Raw genomic sequence first — 17,338 nt, 5'->3', positions numbered from 1 at the left:
GATTGAGAAATTGCAAGAGACAAATCATTCCCCGGCTCCTCTTCTTTTTCTCAGTGCCTGCTAAGCTGCAATTCACAGCCAGCCTAAAGTGATCCATCTCCAGCTTCCTGGGGGAGCAGAGCAACACTTTTGTGTCCCAGCTTTTGTTTTAACAGCCTTGTTTTCTTTGCAGGAGCCTCGAGGACGGGCTAGTGCTGGCCCGTTTCTCCACAGATCCTTGCTATCGGGTGACTTCCCTATTGAGCCATGGACATGCTCCCTGGTGGCTCCCACAGCAGCCAGCCCGTGCCAGGTCACCACTAGTGATGGCCTGAGCCTGCCCTGGGGGTGAGGCTTTGCCTGGTCATCCTTCAGCTTCCTCCAACCCCACCAACCGCCGTCAGTGGTCCCTCTAGGCCCCTCTTTCTTCTGTATAAATCCAGGGCCATCCTTTGGCAGGGGTTTTGTGTGCAGAGCACTGTTTCCCGTCATGGCAAGGCTCGCCATGGCAGGGTGATGCTACCCAGGGTGCAGCAGCGATGGGCAGACTTTACCTTTTTGACTTCTGTGCAAGGGCTGAAGATACTGGACTCTTGTGCCAAAATATTTGCTGCTGTGGGAATGCTGGAGAAAAGGCCACTGAGTGCAGGGTCTGGCTCGCTGCCCCATGCCTTGGGGACACGGTGGCACCCAGTGTCAGGCATCCTTGTGCAGAGCTGGGAAAAGCATAGACTCTGTCGATGCTTTCCTGCTGCACTGTTGTTTTCTGAGCCTGTTAGGTTGCAGGGTCACCTGAGGGTTGGCAGGGTAGAACCTGCTCCCCATCTCCATTTCCCTGTGTGGGGACTGAGTGTAAGAGGGCTGGAGGGGCTGGACGGGGGCTCGGTGGGTTTGCAGCCACCTCGGGAGCTTTCTGGGCATCATGAGGCATCATTGGCAGGTCTTCCCTGCTCACTCTGAGCTCTTCGGTGCTGCTGACTGCAGACCTTTGCGGGGGGGCCGCAGGTCAGCATCACTGCTGTTCTCCCTGGCCTGACACTCTTTGTCTCTGGTCTCCAAAGCACTCTGTGGCATCAGTTTTGGTTGGGATCCGAAGGAGAGGAGTGGAGAATTCAGCTGTAGGGCCAGGAGGGCTTCTGCAGGAGAGCGGCTCAGCAGAGGGCTCTGGTGGGGAGTCAGTGTGATGTGAAAGTGCCCAGGCAGGTCCTTCACGAGTGTCCAGCCACGTGAAGGAGGCTCCCTCTCGTGGGGACCTGCTGCAAGGGTGGTCTGTCTCAGTCCAGGTGTAGGGATGGGGCTGGGGAAACTGAGGCACCGGGAGACCAGAGGACCTGCAGTCACAGAGGCCAGGATGGGCTTTTCAGTCCTGATTCCTCCTCTGAACACCAGTGAGCATTCCATCCCCACAGAGCAAACAGCTCTTAAGGATACAGGGGGCTCTTTGGAAGCACTGCCTCTCTCCTGGGTGGAAGGCAGAGCTCCAGCCCCCTCATATTCCATCATCCATGGCTTGGAGCCCACCCTGGTGTCACTTTTTTCCACCCTTCTCCAGGCAACTCCCCCTCAGACGAGTCAGAGGAGCGGGAGCGGGACCCCAAGGTGCTGACATTCCCCGAGTACATCGCCAGCCTCTCGGAGTCTGGCACCAAGCGCATGGCAGCCGGTGTGCGGATGGAGTGCCAGAGCCGCGGGCGCTGCCCCTCCTCCTGCCCGCTCTGCCACGCCGCCTCCAGCCCCGACGTGCCAGCCGAGCCCATCCTGCTGGAGGTCACCAAAGCAGCCCCCCTCTACGAGCTGGTCACCAACAACCAGACCCAGCGGGTGAGGAGCCGCGTGCTGGGGGTGGCAGAGTGGGCAGGAGGGGTGGCAGGATGGTGTCGTGGTTGTCTTTGGAGGCAGCTTGCCCAGATGGCATCGTGTCAAGCCGTGGCAGCCCTTGCCCATTGGCCAGCCCTGCTCTCCAGGGTGGATGGACTGTGCTGAGCCCACCAGGGGATGGATGAACACTGGCACAAGCGCTGGCGGGATGGGAGCTCGCCTGCTCGGTGCTCAACCCCTTCTTCTCTCTCCCAGCTCCTGCAGGAGGCCACCATGAGCTTGCTGTGGTGCTCGGGCAGCGGGGATGTGATCGAGGACTGGTGCCGCTGTGACTCGAGTGCCTTCGGGGCTGACGGGCTGCCCACCTGTGCGCCTCTCCCGCACCCCATGTAGGTCTCCACACGTGCCCAGCGTGGCTCTTTGGTGCGATGGGTCTGCAAAGAGGTGGTCATGGCCAAGAGTGTGGTGGCAGGAGGTGGTGGGGCTTGTGTGCCTTTATGGGGCTTGTGTGCCTTTATGGGATGGGTTTGCAAACTGATGGGTGACCTGGAAATCAGGCAGAGAGTACAGAGCTGCAGTGTCTTTTCGAAGTTCAGTTGAGGACTGCAGAGCTGGCTGTGGATCCACCCTGGTAAAGCAACCCCAGTGAATGAGTCCTTTGGACCAGCATGCCCAGAGCCAGGAGGGGAAAGGGAGGGGAAGCCACTTCTCTCCTGAGGTTGCTCTCTGCTGTGAGTTAATGGCTTTGAATTTTGTTGTGAGAGAGTAATGCAAAAATTGTCCCGCAGCCTGCGTCTCTCCACTGTACATGAGCCCAGCAGCACACTGGTGGTACTGGAGTGGGGCCACTCGGAGCCCCCCATTGGGGTGCAGATCGTCGACTACCTCCTCCGCCAGGAGAAGGTCACCGACAGAATGGACCACTCCAAGGTGGAGACAGGTGAGTGGTGACTCCACTGCTTCTCTAGGGAGAGTGGGATGGAGATGTTAGAAGATGGAGATGTTCCTCTTTGCAAGGGGATGCTGCAACAAGTCAAACATCCTGTGGAAGAGAGAGCAGCCCTTCTCCTGCCCACCATGCTGCAGAAGGGGCAGCTCCGTACCATGGGGGTGAACTCTGCTAGAAAAGCAATGGGTCCAGCTTTACCCCAACTTCATGCATTAGCCTTGGTCGCCCTTGGCACCAGGCAGCCTGTGTGGTAGCAGGCACAGGCTCTCCACAGCCCCGGGGACACCTGTGTCATCGCCAGTGGCACATCCTCCCCTCTCTCCCTAGAGACGGTGCTGAGCTTCGTGGATGACATCATCTCTGGTGCCAAGTCACCCTGTGCCATGCCAGCCCAAGTGCCTGACAGACTCTCCTCCACCATCTCCCTCATCATCCGCTGCTTGGAGCCCGACACCACCTACATGTGAGTGCCCTGTGCCACACCTGTGGCAGCGCCGACACCCTGACCGTGGTCATCCTGCTTGATGCTGCCTTGATGTATTTCCGTGTGGTCTTGGGAGCCCAGAGCTTTGGTTTTTTTCCCTTCTCATCCAGGTTCACACTCTGGGGAGTCGACAACACAGGAAGACGTTCCAGGTCCAGTGATGTGACGGTCAAGACGCCCTGCCCTGTGGTAGATGATGTGAAAGCTCAAGGTGAGATGGAGGGAGCTGCTGGACTGTGGTGCTTGGGACCGACAGCAGGGAGTTCCCCCTTCCAGCACGGTCCCATACATGTCTCGTGTCCTGGCTGTAACATCTCCTGCACCCACAGTGGCCCAGGAGCTGCCACGTGGTGTGGAGGGCTGAGATGGGGGGCCTCAGGAGACATACGTCCTCTCTGAAAACAAAAGTGAATAAATGGTGTTGCACTAACGCTACCCAATGGCACCACCCATTTCTTCTCTTAATTAGACCAAACTGTGGGAAGCTAACCTGGACTGAGTCCAGGGAAGGCCGTCTAGTCTGTTGCTCCTCCGTTGGGACCTTGTCCTGATACGATATAAGTCATAACTCATTGGACAAATCTTGGTTCTGGTCTTGGTTTCCCTAGAAGTGAGCTTTAGCCCTGGTGGGCTTTATTCATGCCTTTCCTTGCACCCCCCTGAACACCCCCTGTCCTTCTGCCCAGAAATAGCAGACAAGATCTACAACCTCTTCAACGGCTACACGAGCGGCAAGGAGCAGCAGACAGCCTACAACACTCTGCTGGACCTGGGCTCCCCCAGCCTCCACCGAGTCCTTTACCACTACAACCAGCACTACGAGAGCTTTGGGGAGTTCACCTGGCGCTGTGAAGATGAGCTGGGGCCCAGGTAGGCTTGGGAGCTGAGCTGGCTAGGCAGGCAGGCCTGCCCATCAGCAAGCTTGTCCCTCACGGATATTGGCCGCCAGGAAGGCATCTCTTTAGCAAGTCTCATGATATGATGATGGGTGATAGAGTGTCACAGTGGGGTTTCTGTTTTGCTGGATGCTGTGCACGTGCAAGGAGCATTAACATAGGACAAGGTGGAAAGTGGCTGACCGTTGTCAACCCAGCGCCCTTGTCCATCCCCTCAGCCCCACACTGTCCCTAGAGTGTGGCCAAGTATGCTCGTGCTATGCAGAGTGGCAAAGGGATGGGATTCTCTCTCTCCCTTGGTAGCTGATGCCGCAGGCAAAAAGGCAGAAGGTCTAGGAAAAATAATGCCCCTTTGAGGAGTGGAGATCGGATTCTGCCTTCTGCCTTTTCCTGGGCTTTGGCTTGAGTTGAATGCACCTCTGTGTGCTGAGCTCTGTCAACTTGTGGTCCCCAGCAGGCAGAGGACTGACTTTAGGTCTGAATTGTGTATTTCCTCACTTTTGGTCCACATCTGTGGTTGTGTGGGGGTGACACGAGTGTTTTTGGTGCCCAGGCAGTGCTGAGCTGCCACAGCAGGTTTTGGAGGAGCTTGTCCTGAGCTCTTCCTGTCTGAAATAGTCCCTTTGTGCCTTCATGGGCACCATGTCTTCTCCTCAGGCTTCTCCAGGTCACTGAAGCCCCTCCAGCTGCCTGAGAATGTCCCAGGCTTGTAGAGATAGCCAGATGTTCCCTTCTCCCCGTGTCCTTCAGCATCTGCTTTGGTCTGCGTGTTTTCCCAGTAACGCAGATGATTCCAGTCAGTTTAGCAAGCTGGGCTGAGAGGTTGCGTGGGCTGCAGTGGTGTTTCATAGCATCTGGCCTCCAAAGAACCAGAGCTGTGACCTCATCTGGAAATCAGGGTTACTTTCAAATGTACGTCAACAGGAGCTCCTACGTGTGAAATTCATGGCCTCCACCTTACACCATGGCCTCCCATACCTCCTCTTGCTGGTCTCACCACCGCCTGTCTTCCAGCCCTGCTTCTCCAGGTGATCACTTGTGTGTTTCTAGCAGAGGACAGGAGATTCTCTGTACATTCTCTGTCCTCCAAACCTCTGCTAGTCAGTCAGAGACACTCAGCAAATAGCTTGTGCCTGTCTTGCACTTAGTGCCTTGGACTTGTCTCCTGGTCATGCCCAGGTCCTTCACGCCCTGGAGTGAAGCTGGGGTCTCTTCTCTTTCCGCTTTTCCCATTTGTGTCCTAAGAAATGTGAGCTCTTTGAGGCACAACCTCCAAGCTCAGTAGCGACATCCCAGCACAGATGTCTGCCATTTCTAGGGCAGAGGCTCCCAGCAGCTCCTCTGCCCAGGGTTGCCTCATTCCCCTGACACCAAGTGGGATCAGCAGGCTTGGACTTACGTCTCACCTTTGTCTCGGTCCCAGCTGTGGGGATGCCGCTCTGTCTCCACTTCCAGATGTGAAATCCAGCCCCAGTTTGCACAGACCATCTGACATCTGTTGTGGTGATTTGCATGGGGAGTACATAAAATTCCTTACGTGGCAGACTGGAGTCGTCACAGAGCTGCTGCCATCACTGAGGCTGAAAGTTGCCACTGCTGTTCTCTGCCCCAGCCAGGAAGCCGAGGACCAGCCAGAACACGACCTGGAAGCTGCCTCCTCGAGCCCTGCGAGGCAGAGGTGCATTGGCACGGAGCAGCCAGAAATGCCACTGAATTGCCCAAATGATACCATTTGCTGCATGGACCTACGAGCCAGAGGGTTAACTGCACCCTCTGGAAATGCTGGAGCGCTTAGGATAGGATGACGCAAGTTGCTGATGAAGTGTTTGCAGCTCGCACTACTTGGAAAGAGGCATTTAGGCAGCTGCAGCGGGTTCTGGTGATGACAAATCTTGGAAAGCAGACCTCCTGTTTGATCGTCTGCGAGGGCGAAGCACCCAGACTGGTGGTGACAGGACAAATCACTTGCAGATGACATTATTTAGCCAGCAGACAGTGTTTGTTTGACTGTTACTGATGCTCCTTTGAAGTCCTGGATGTGGACCCACGCGACTGACTCTACCATGTCCCTCCTTCTCCACACATCCAGGCCTCCTCCTACTCTGCTCATTTGGGGTGCACTCGTCTCCCTTCTTGGCAGTGCTGGCTACTGGACTGAAGAAGCATAACTTGTCACGAGTGCACAGATAACTTGTCCGAGGCTACGAAAGCGAATCGCTCCCTCACGGTCCGAGAAGGGATGCAGAGAGTCCTGGTCTTTGCATAAGGAAAGGAAATGGAGAAAAAAGCAAGAAGTGGAAGCTGGATTTGGTGCAAAGCCTAGTGAAGTCTGGTGGTGCCTATGGGCTTTGAGCCAAGATGTGTGGGATGGTATTAGGTAGACATTCCCATGAGGGTACCTGTAATGCTGGAGGAGGAGAGGCACTCGTGGCACCTTGCTCAGGTGTCAGATGCAGAGACCAAGACAAGTGAGCGCTTGGCTATTTTCTCACGGCTGGCCAGCTTGGGTGGCTGTCTCCAGAGCCAGAACCATGCTAAGCACTCTCTGGCATGCCCTGGACATGAGCTCTGGGTTGGCAGATGTCATGTGGCTGCAGAACTGGACAACCTTTCAGTGTCTCCAGACTGGGCCCTTGGAGCTGCGACCACATCCAAACCTTGAAAGGTTTGCTCTCCAGGAAAGCCAAGGTTGGCTCTGGCTGGACTTGGGGTAAATTAATTCCTCTCCAAGCAGCTCTGCCATGCTGTACCTGGCCTGGAGGGAGGTTTGGAGAGGCAGTGCATGTTCCTTCCTGGTTGGTACACACACCCGTGAGCTGTCAAACCAGCCCTCCCTGCTTATCCTAAGTAAGAATGTCCAGTAAGAATGGGATTTTTTCCTTCAGCATCATGATTTGTGACTGCTGCCTGTTCTGGGCTGAGCAGAGGCTGAGTTAAAGTTACCGAGGGGATGTATCTTCTCTTCCCTGAGTATTCTAACCCACCAACTGACCTTGTGGCTGGGTAGGAGACTTATCCCAGCTCATCACTTAAACTTTTGTCTGGGTTTCCAGGCACGTGAGATACCTTCAAGATGCTTCATTTGAATCCACTGCCTCCACAGTTGCCAGATTCCCTGGAGATCACCCAAAGTGCGAGACAAGTTTAAAATGAACACAATGTGTTTTATCTGTACAAACTGATTCTCTCGATAAAAACATTAGAAGCATGATTTTAAGAGGAGAAATTTGCAAAGAAGAGAACACTACTTAGGTCACGTTTGGCCATGATCCTCTGTGCTCTTCCAATGTCTCATCCAATACAAGAGACTGGTAATTTAGCGCTTTCTCACTACCAGGACAAGCCTGCACTGAGGCTGTGATGCTCTGGGTGTGCTGTATGTCTGTTGCAGAAGATGGATTCATCCTGGACTTCCTCTCCCTCTGCCACCTGACCATCTCTCAAGGCTTCCTTGGCTGGGTTGTGACTCTTTACAGACTGCTGCTGCAGTGACTTGCCTTTCCTCATCTGGTTCTCCACAACTGGAAGCTGCAAAACGCACGTGCAAAGAACCAGGGAGCTCTGCCGCATCCCCCACTCCCTCAGAGCTTTTTGGATGTGTCTGATGTATGTCCCAGTGTATCCCTTCTGGTTTGCACAGTGTCCTGTAGGACAGGTTTCCTAAACTGTTCCTAAGCATTACGAGTCGTGTGGCAGAGTGTCATTCGCTGTACTGATGTCTTGTGGTATCGCATCCTATGCGGATCTCAATTTTTATCTCACCTTCAGCCTTCCACACAGACCCTCACAAGCCAGGCATGATGTTCTGATCTGGATTTTTTCTTTTCTTCAATCTCCCTCATCCTCTGGGGTGTCCTGGCGTGCTGGTCCCAGCACTGTGCATTTCTGGCGCTGGAGAAGTTGTGGATGCCCCATTCCTGGAAATGTTCAAGGCCAGGTTGGGGCATGGAGCAACCTGGTCAAGAGGAAAGTGTCCCTGCCACGGCACAGGGGAGTGGAACAAAATGATCTTTAAGGTCTCTTCCAACCAAACCATTTTGTGGTTCTGTGTCCTACACCAAGCCATGAGTGACCAGCATAGCTCCTGATTATGCAGCACATACACTTACAGGAGAGGACACACATGGTGACACTGTTCTGGGCTGGCCATATATGTCACGCCTGACACTCTTTAGCATTTATCCCCACTGCCCACAGTGCTATTGGCTCCCAGTTTCCCATCCTGTTACATTTGGGGTCCAGTAGCTGCAACAGTGACAGGTGGTGCCACTTGAGCCCTTGGTGATGTCCACCCCAAGGAGGTGCTGGGGGTTTCACAGCTACACCCGTGACTGTCTCCTTAACAAACTCTCAGCAAACCTGGCCTTGTGTGGGTGACACATGGTGGAAGAAGAGGGGACAGGACAGGGAAGTGTGAGTCATAAGACCAGTGCAGCAGGCCCAGCACTGCCATGGTGACATGGGTATCTCTGCCCTGGGTAGGGGCTATTCTCACATGGATTTAGCTTGCAGTGCTGCCTTGGGGATGGTGTGTCCCCCCCAGCCCTGCCATCCCTTCTTGTCCTGGTAGCATCAGGCTCTGCTCAGTTGCTCTTGCATTATCTCTTCTCCCTCAAGGAGCTGCCATGGTGTCCTTAACTGTCTTTACTTTTCTCTCCTCATACATACCTCCCGCCCTTCCCGCCATCCTCTCCATGGTGTCTCCATCACCCCCGCCACCCCTCGCTGTCCATCGCCCCCCTGGCATCTCCCCTTGCCCGCCCTCGCTGCAGGAAGGCTGGCCTCATCCTCTCGCAGCTGGGGGACCTCAGCAGCTGGTGCAATGGCCTCCTGCAGGAGCCCAAGATCAGCCTCCAGCGCTCATCCCTCAAGTACCTCGCCTGTCGCTACAGCGAGATCAAGCCCTATGGGCTCGACTGGTCGGAGCTCAGCCGGGACCTCAGGAAGACATGCGAGGAGCAGACGCTGAGTGTCCTTTACAATGACTATGGTGACAAGGACTACTGAGGGTTCTGGGCACCTGCTCTCAGGCTGGCCTTCCCATGGGCATTTCTGAGGGTTTTACACACGGACCCATGGAGGGGGAGGGTGTCACTGATGTTTCTGGAGGCAAGAATTTGGACTGGGGAGCAAAACTGGCTGCTCTGTGCAGGACTGATTCAGTATTAGTTTCTTCTTCAACTTGGCCAAAAGCCTTTCTAGTTAGAAGTCTTGTGGGACCCAGTTTTCTTGGTTTTGTTTTATTCATTTTGCCAAGAGGTTCCTCAGCATTGGTGGAGAAGGCAGGTTGGGAGGGCACAGCCCTCTTCTCCTGCCCCATCCCTGCCCTGGCTGTGGGGACTGTCCCCAAGGGTGGGGGACACCAGTCACGGGAGAAACACCGTGACACAGCCAGGATGGGAGAGCAGGTGATGCAGGCAAAATGGAGGCAGAGCATGCAGGTCAGGTTGAGATGCTTATGGTTGTGGCTGAGCTAATCAGCCACTGGATGGCCAACAGGGTTGGGATGGGGTTTGTTGCTCTTGTAAAGCATGAGGTCTGGGTGAGACCTGAGCGAGCAGCGGTGCCGTTGATGGGCAGAGCTGGCGTGCTGTCATCAGCTGGGGTGAAGAGACCCCATTGCATCGTGATGTCACCGCTGGGCATCGTGACCCCATCTCCTCAGGTTCTTCTGCCATGGTCAAAACTCACATGTGCTCCAAGATGCAGAGTCCTCCAGAACAAAAGCAGCTTGGCCTCAGGGCCAGTGGTCAGCTGGACATAGTGAGCTTTCTTCTTGAGGGACCACACTCCTAGGAAGTCAACTTTAAAATCCTTCCTATTATTTTTTTTTTTTACCCACCACAATAAAAACTTTGAAGCAACATCCAGCTGCTGCTGAGGAGAGCCCAGCAAGGGGAGCAGCAGCCTGATGGCACAGACAAGATGTTCTGCACCAGTGGCATAGCCCAGGCTCTGCGTGGTGAGGGGAGAGGGATGCAGGATACCCCAGTGCCGTGGTGCAGGATGGCCCTGAAGGTTCTGGTCCCAGAGAGGGCATGGAGGACAGGCTTCTGGGGGTGTTTCTTGCCTGTGTTCAGGCTCACATCTGCTTCTTCCTCTGGTAACTTTTTTCTTTGAAGCCAGAGAGCTGGGGTTGTACTGGGACACTCGGTTTGGTTCAGAGCAAATGATTCTCCACATCCCTGTCACTGCAGATGGTGTTGGAGGCAGAAAGCAGGTTCCTTTTAGCTTCAGCTTCCTGCCTGGTTTGCAGAGGAGGCAGCTCTGGACTTGCCAGCTGCGCACCTTTGATCCGGACAAGACTGGAGCCCTACAGTGGGATTTTTACGATGCCTGTAGAGAGAAATTTCCTTTTCATTTTTTTCAGTCTTGGCAGGAACACTCTTCAGCCTGTCTCATATGATTTTCTGCTTCATTCCTCCTCCTACCTGCCAAGGACATGGCTTGAATATTTGCATGGTGCTGAGAGGGAGGCGGCTGTGGTCTGCACCCAGTCACTGCCAGCAGCGCTGCGTCCCTGTATTTTCTCAACAGCAGTTCAGTATCTTCCTGCAGGACCACACAGTGCTTTGCTCTTTCCTTCTCATGGGCAGACCTCTCTCCAGGGGCAGCTGGCCTGGACTGGGGAGCGGCTGGGAGCAGCCACCAGCAGTCAGTATGACCTGGGCATCCCCGTATCGTTGCTGTAATGAATGTGTCTAGCAGGGGTCATCAGACAAATGTCTGCTCTGTGCAAGAAGGAAGCCTCCTGGATCCTTTTGGCTTTTTCTCATGTGTTTGTCCTTACATTTTGATGTGCCTGATGCTGCCAAGTGCTTAGGGCTCAGAGCAAGACCAAGTGCCACCTCCATGCACAGGTATATGCAGGCAGGCGATCTGTACTGCGTCATCACTCCTTTTCCTTTCAGCCAGAGAGACTCTTGGCCAAGACACTTCTGTTTGTCCTTTTGCTTATCCCAGCAGATGCTGAGACAACTTTTAACTTCCAGCTGGGCAGCCATCCAGGCCTGGGCAAAGGGCACCTCTGCTCAACGCCTCGAAGGGATGCTTGAACGAAGGCTGCTCTGGCCCAGACGCCAGCTGGTTTCTCGCCAAGTAATACCATGTACATGGTCTTTATATGAAATGCAGACTGTTTTCCTTTGGGTAGCAGACTCCTCTCTTTTATTGCTTGCTAGGTGCAGCAGCAAGGATGGGAGCAGTGCCGTCTGCCAGCCACTCGCTGTGACGCTGCCAGGAAAACCCTGGACACCCCATGCATCCACACCTGCCTAGGTTACTTTTTCATCTGGCCCCAAGATTTACACTGAGGCTCTGCAGATATTTCTGTTCTGCTTCTGTGCTGACACTTCAAAGCCCTTGCATGGGCAACCGAAGCCCTGCAGCATCATCAGCCAGCTGGGCCAGACTCTGCTCCCTGGGCCCCGGCTTCCCCATGGGCTGGGATTTGGAGGGTGAGGGGAAAGCCACCCCTCCAAAGTCATTTGGCAGCACCCTTGCACAGCTGGATGGGGCTCAGCATCCTCGTCCCATGACGGACTGTGCAGGCTGCTGGCAGGGCTGTGCTCTGCCCGTTTGCCCGCCGTGGTGCCCCTGCAGCCGCCGTGCTGGCGGGGCCTGCCAGCGTGGCACGGCTGTGGGGCATTTTCACGGTGACCCTGGCTTTGTGAGGGCTTCCTTCTTGGTTTCCTCACTCTGGCTTTGCAAGTCAGAGCCTTGCCCAAGCCTGGATTTTCTTGCCCGAGTCTCTCAGCTACCACGCGAGTCCATCTCAGGCAGATGCCAGCAGCCACCATGGGGCACCAGACCGATGTGCCATGGGGGGCTGCGCCGTGGCTGAAGGCCTGGCCTTGGCAACAGGTGTTGTGTGGGGCTTGCCCATCCAAAACAGGTGTGCCCTGGCCTAGTGGAAGGTGTCCCTGCCCACGGCAGCAGGGTTGGAACGAGATGGTCCTTAGGGTTCCTTCCAACCTAAACCATTCTATGACTCTGTGATTCCCTGCAGAGCTGACCCCACCCGCATCTGCTGCAGGGTCCTACTGCTGGGCCTGCACAACATTTTCTGTCTTGGACTCCCAGTTCTTCCCAAGCTGCCAGCAACATGAAAACTGGACGAGAACTGTTTTCCAACCATTTCTGCAACCTCCTTCACCCCCTGCCCTTTCTTTTTGTTTTATTTGTGAATTAATGAGCAATCATTCACCTGAGATGAACCTCTGGGTCGTTAACTTTTCTTTGCTGCGTCCGTACCCCTGTAATAGCATTACTACCTTTTACTTGTCGTGGAGTTATTTAACATATAAAGACGGTTTGGTCCTTTTCTTTACAAAGATGGCTACAATTCATGTTCCTTGATGTTCTATTAAAACTCTAATGTGATGTTTTACTACTGTAGATTGAAAGTAGGGTGCTTTAGGGTGAGATAGCCATATGGCAAGAAATACAAAACCCTTCTGGATTAATTAAAAAAAGAGAATAATAAAAAAACCCAAGGTTTTAAACAACAGCAACAAAATCATTGTAACACTATGTAAAACTCCAGATGATAATTTAACTGACTATTAAACGGAGCTGTTAGTAATCCCTGGCTCTGGCAAGCTGGAGTGTTTGTTTATAGTTTTGGTCCAGTTGATGTCATCTTTGGTCACAGATGAAACACTCCCAGCCTTTGAACTCGGCTGAGTCTTCACACAAGTTTAGCATTAGCCCATCTGCCTGCTGGGTTAGCCAAGTCCCAAACCACTCAGCACACACAGATGGAGCCATGTCCTGCGCCTCGCCCTGCCCACCTGCTCTGCCGGACCTGGGAAGGTAAAGATGTCTCCAGTCACCTTTGGGGGAAAAACCACACTTATTTACGCATCCTCGGCAAGGGTCTCTCAGCCCTTGATTTGCAAGCCTCCACAGAGGCTGGGAACTTGGAAGCAGCGTCCAAAAAAGCCTCTTTCAGCCGTTCTTTTAGTATAAAAGGGGGATGGAATGGTGCTGTCTGGTGGTCAGCCACCCCCAGAGCATGTCCTAGTCTATCTGGCAGACTTTTGAGAGAGGACTAGCAGCAACACGAGTGTTAACATCCCACAAAGAATGTGAAAAGCAGCGCCTGAACCGAGGTGAGGTCTGCCAAGGATGCCAGAAGCCACTCAGAGTGCAGTGTTGTGCCTAATGGCCAGGCCATCGGGACGTACAAGGGCTGGTCCCTTGGCCAAGCCCAGCGTGTGTTGCCACCTGCCCTGCCAGAAGGGTGGAAGACCAGGGAGAGCCCGGGGTTCCTGCAGGCAGACAGACAGGACACCTGGGAGGACACAGCGGGAATTTAGGGGCTGTAGCACACGAATCCATAGGAAACCAGACTTCATCGAGTCTCATGGAACAACTTGACTTTTTTTTTTTTCTTTTCCCAGTGCTAAATTGCAGGAAAATAAGCTAAAAATACACCCCGATACTTTCCTTCTGCTATTTTCCATGCAGTTAACCACCAGCTCACTGCACAATAAGCTGTGGCTATGTAACGAGATGGAGGAGGAGGAAGAGGAGGAGGAGGAGGAGAGGGTCTGTCTGGCAGCAGCTTGTGCAGCTGCAAGCCTAAACTGCTGTGTAAGAAGATCTCAGCACAGCTGGCTCATCACAAAATCTCCTCAGGGCTCATCTAGCCTGCAATCCATGGGGGTTTGGAGAAAGCCACCCCAAAAAGGGTGAAGTGGACTGTAAGGGGCACGTCACCAGCACACTGGTAGGTTTTTAGGAAGGCTTTGGTGATATGTGTGTGTGTTGGAAGGGTTGGCGTTGGCCAGCAGGCCCTGTTCATCCCCAGAAAGCAGGGGGCAGCAGGGACCACTCCTTTTCAACAAATCTGGCTGCTCTCCAGAGTGCATGATCTGGGGAGCTTTGCCCTAGAGGGGACATTTGAGGTCACCAGGAGATGCTGTTCCTCCTCTGGGACTGCGTCCCTGTGCAAAGACCAGACACCAAGAAAAGACCGATGAGGGGCATCAGAGATGGCTGGAGGAAGAAGAGTGGGGTTTAAACACAGGGCAAGGGCTTTTTGGGGTTTCTCAGCCCATAGGTACGAAGTTTACCTGGTTGCTTAAAGAAACAAAGAAAAAAAATCCCCAAATCTTAAAGTAACTTTATTGTCCTGGGTTTTAACTTTCTTGCCAGGATACCACATGGTCCTCTGGCTCTAGTGTGAGCCACCTTCTGCTCCCCATGCCCAGGGAGGTGGGGCGTGAACACACACACACACACACACACACACACACACAGATTTCACTACATTTTAAGTGGATTAATTAGAAAAAGTGACCAGCCTTGACCCAGTTTGTAGCATAACCAGCAGAAGACCTTCTGCAAAAGTGTTCTTGCAGCTGGTGGCACAGCAAAAGCTGCCTGGGTGGCACTCACTGGAGGTGAGTGTCCCTACACACCCCAAAACCTGAAGGAAATCTCCAGCTGGGCTGTGACTGTTCTGGGAGAGTCCGTGGTTTGGGAAGAGCAGAATGTGTCAGACCGAAGGTGTCGGGACAGGCAAACCACCTCCCTGGCCCCCTTTTGGGTGAATCAAGGAGGCGAAAGAGATGGAGGATGAGAAGATTATTTATTTTTCATAGATTTTTATAAAAAATAATTATCACATACAAAAAAATAAAAATAGCAGCAGCCTCCGTTGTGAATAAAACCCTAAAGGGGACAAAAACCGCTCAGTGTCGCTATAGAAGAACAATATTTCAGTACATAGAAGCTGTCTGGTCATGAGAAGCACAAATGTCTACCAGCCAAGCCAGCATTTCCCATCCCAACCCCCCAGTTCTCCTCTCCATGGGGCACAGTCCCTTCCCTGCACACACAGGCAAGCAGAGAAAAAAAAAACAATGGGATTTTCATGCCAAGAGGATAAAAATTTGGCATATTAACACATAGGCATGCTGACACCAGGCAGGGAAGGGTTTGTCATGGCAAGATGCTGGGACTTGAAATTCTGCTTCTGCATGTCACGCTCATCCCACGTCCCTGCTGTCCCCACCTCTGGGGGCTGCCAGGACCCCACTCCTGCTGTGTTGGCACCCCTGGGTCTCCCCTTTCCTGCACTGGTGGAGCAGGACAGGCTGCCCGAGCTGCACATCCTGGGGGTGTTGGGCCAGCTATTATTTGAATTTCCTTGGGTTGCTTGAGAGCTGGTTTTTTATTGAAAAGTGGGTATCTGACAAAATGTTGCTGCTCTCTGCCCAGCTGACGGTGAATTTTGGGGTGTCGTCACCTGTGCATGATGAGAACAGAAATGTCTGCGTCCCTACTGCAAGAGGGGATGGGGCTCATTGTCCCCCACCTCTCTTCAAATCCCTGCCTAGGCCAAGTCGATGGGGTCAGGAAAGGGTTTGGAGAAGGAAAAGGCATCTCCTGCCTGCATGCTGGCAGGATGTCCGAGCACCTCTGCCCCTACTCGGGTCCTCCAGTAAAACACAACCGTAGGCAGTGCCCGACAGAACAGCATGGGCTAGAGCTAGTGGAAGCCAAATGATGCCTTGAAAATTCCTGGTCTCTCCACACCGTGTCACCCTCTCTCCACCACTCCTTCACCAGACAAACTCCGGCTTGAAGCCTGTATCCAACAGCACAGGCCATGCAGGCAGGACACAGCCAGGCAGCCTGGAGTCCTTTGGTCTCAGCCTGCAGCTCACCCGGGGACACTGCAGTGAGTTCCAACTCTGTGGTCCCTTCTCTGCTCTCCTCTCCTCTTTCTATCCCTTTTCTCTGCCTCTTTGCAGCACAAAACCATCCATGATACTCCCAGCTGGAGCCAGGCACCTTCCCTATTGCTGCCTTTATGCGGCTGGGTCCAAGCTGAGCTTCTGGGAATCAATTTTATGGGGGGCAGAGTTTCTTGCTGGGCTTCTTGGAGGCCAGAACTGAATCTGCAGATTTTCACTTACTGCCTACAGGAGCAGGAGCCTCTTGGAAGTCAGCAATTGTATGTCCAGTGTGAGGGGCTTGGACAGAGATAATAATACTACTTCTGCTAAGGAAAATCTCAGTGAGACATGATGCTCAAAGTCTCCTGACAGGTTTTTTTTGGTCCCTTTGGCATTACAGGGTCTAGTCTCCTCTGAGAGCTGCTGACAACACAACTCAGTTGGAGTTCAGACGTGGGGGGAAGAGAAGAAGGACTGCCTCAGCATCCTTCATTCAAGCATCACACAGCTACGCTGGTTTGGCCTCTATGTCCAGTTGGGTGTGCAGTGGCTGGGGGAGTGAGACAGGGAGGGAGCATGGTGAGTCTTTGCTCCTATTGACCATGCAGTGATCCCCATGGACACATAACCCTGCCCAGAGGGCTTTAAAATAATGTGTGATGGATGCCTGTGGTGCCCTTGGAATCTGCTGTGCTCACTGGGATGATTCAAGGGCACAGCAACATTTTTTCTCAACCCCAGATTCCTGATCCTGATCCACACCCTAAGCAGAACAAGGCAAAGCACTGGCAAATACCAAGGGCAAAACTTGGTCCCTGCAAGATGCCCAAATCACCTTGAGGTGGGAGCCTCCACGCCTGGGGAGCTCTCTCCTGGCATGGCCTGGATGTTTGGCTTCTCTCTCTGTCCTCCTTCCAGCTCCCTCTCAGCAAGGAAGGGGAAAATCCCTGCTCCTCCTGTGCTTTTCCCAACGGTTTGTACTTCACAGCAGCATGGGTGTGTGATAAAGGATATCCTTTCTCAGCTTCATCAAGAGCAAAGAAAATATAATATATATTTATATATATATATTATATATATGTATATAGATATAATTAATTTTAAATATTTGCAGAGAGATCACAACTACCTCGACCTTGCTAAAAGAAGCCTGTACAGCAGAGAGGGGTGAATAGTGACAAAATCCAGAGCAAAGACAGACACCCAGGAGCCGGACCAGGACAACCATCCATGGCAGCACCTGGGCTCTCGGCGTGGACCCTAGCCCAGCGTGTGGCTGAGGTGGCACCAGACCCCTGCCTGAGCCCCTCGCGTGGGTTCTGGAGGGAGCAGCGATGGGGAGGGGACCACATGCTTGCCCTCCTGGGCTCCTTGGTGGCCTGGACTCGAGCCCTCCATGTGCAGTCGCCATCCCCCTGCCCGGCTCTCCCTCACGCTCCTGCCCCTTGCCCCGCCATGCCCACGGCCCCGCCGCTGCCCCTTCGCTCCTGCGGCGCTGCCGTACCGCGAGAGGTCCCCCCCA

At 53.7% G+C, this 17,338-nt stretch overlaps 1 protein-coding gene across 1 annotated transcript in view; it reads left to right on the top strand.

Annotated features, from left to right (window-relative positions):
• Positions 1-12,716, top strand: part of ASTN1 (astrotactin 1) — a 34,993-nt gene extending 22,277 nt beyond the window's left edge. Inside the window, exons 16-22 of the mRNA XM_017737396.1 lie at positions 1,532-1,800; positions 2,053-2,186; positions 2,586-2,737; positions 3,074-3,209; positions 3,341-3,441; positions 3,917-4,100; positions 8,899-12,716. Of these exons, the coding sequence (XP_017592885.1) occupies positions 1,532-1,800; positions 2,053-2,186; positions 2,586-2,737; positions 3,074-3,209; positions 3,341-3,441; positions 3,917-4,100; positions 8,899-9,133 (1,211 nt within the window). The 3' untranslated portion in view covers positions 9,134-12,716. The remainder of the gene's footprint in view (positions 1-1,531; positions 1,801-2,052; positions 2,187-2,585; positions 2,738-3,073; positions 3,210-3,340; positions 3,442-3,916; positions 4,101-8,898) is intronic.
• Positions 12,717-17,338: the final 4,622 nt, after the last annotated feature.

Source organism: Corvus brachyrhynchos, unplaced genomic scaffold, assembly GCF_000691975.1.
Source record: "Corvus brachyrhynchos isolate BGI_N302 unplaced genomic scaffold, ASM69197v1 scaffold466, whole genome shotgun sequence".
NCBI lineage: Eukaryota > Metazoa > Chordata > Aves > Passeriformes > Corvidae > Corvus > Corvus brachyrhynchos.
This window is presented reverse-complemented; position numbering and strand designations above follow the sequence as displayed.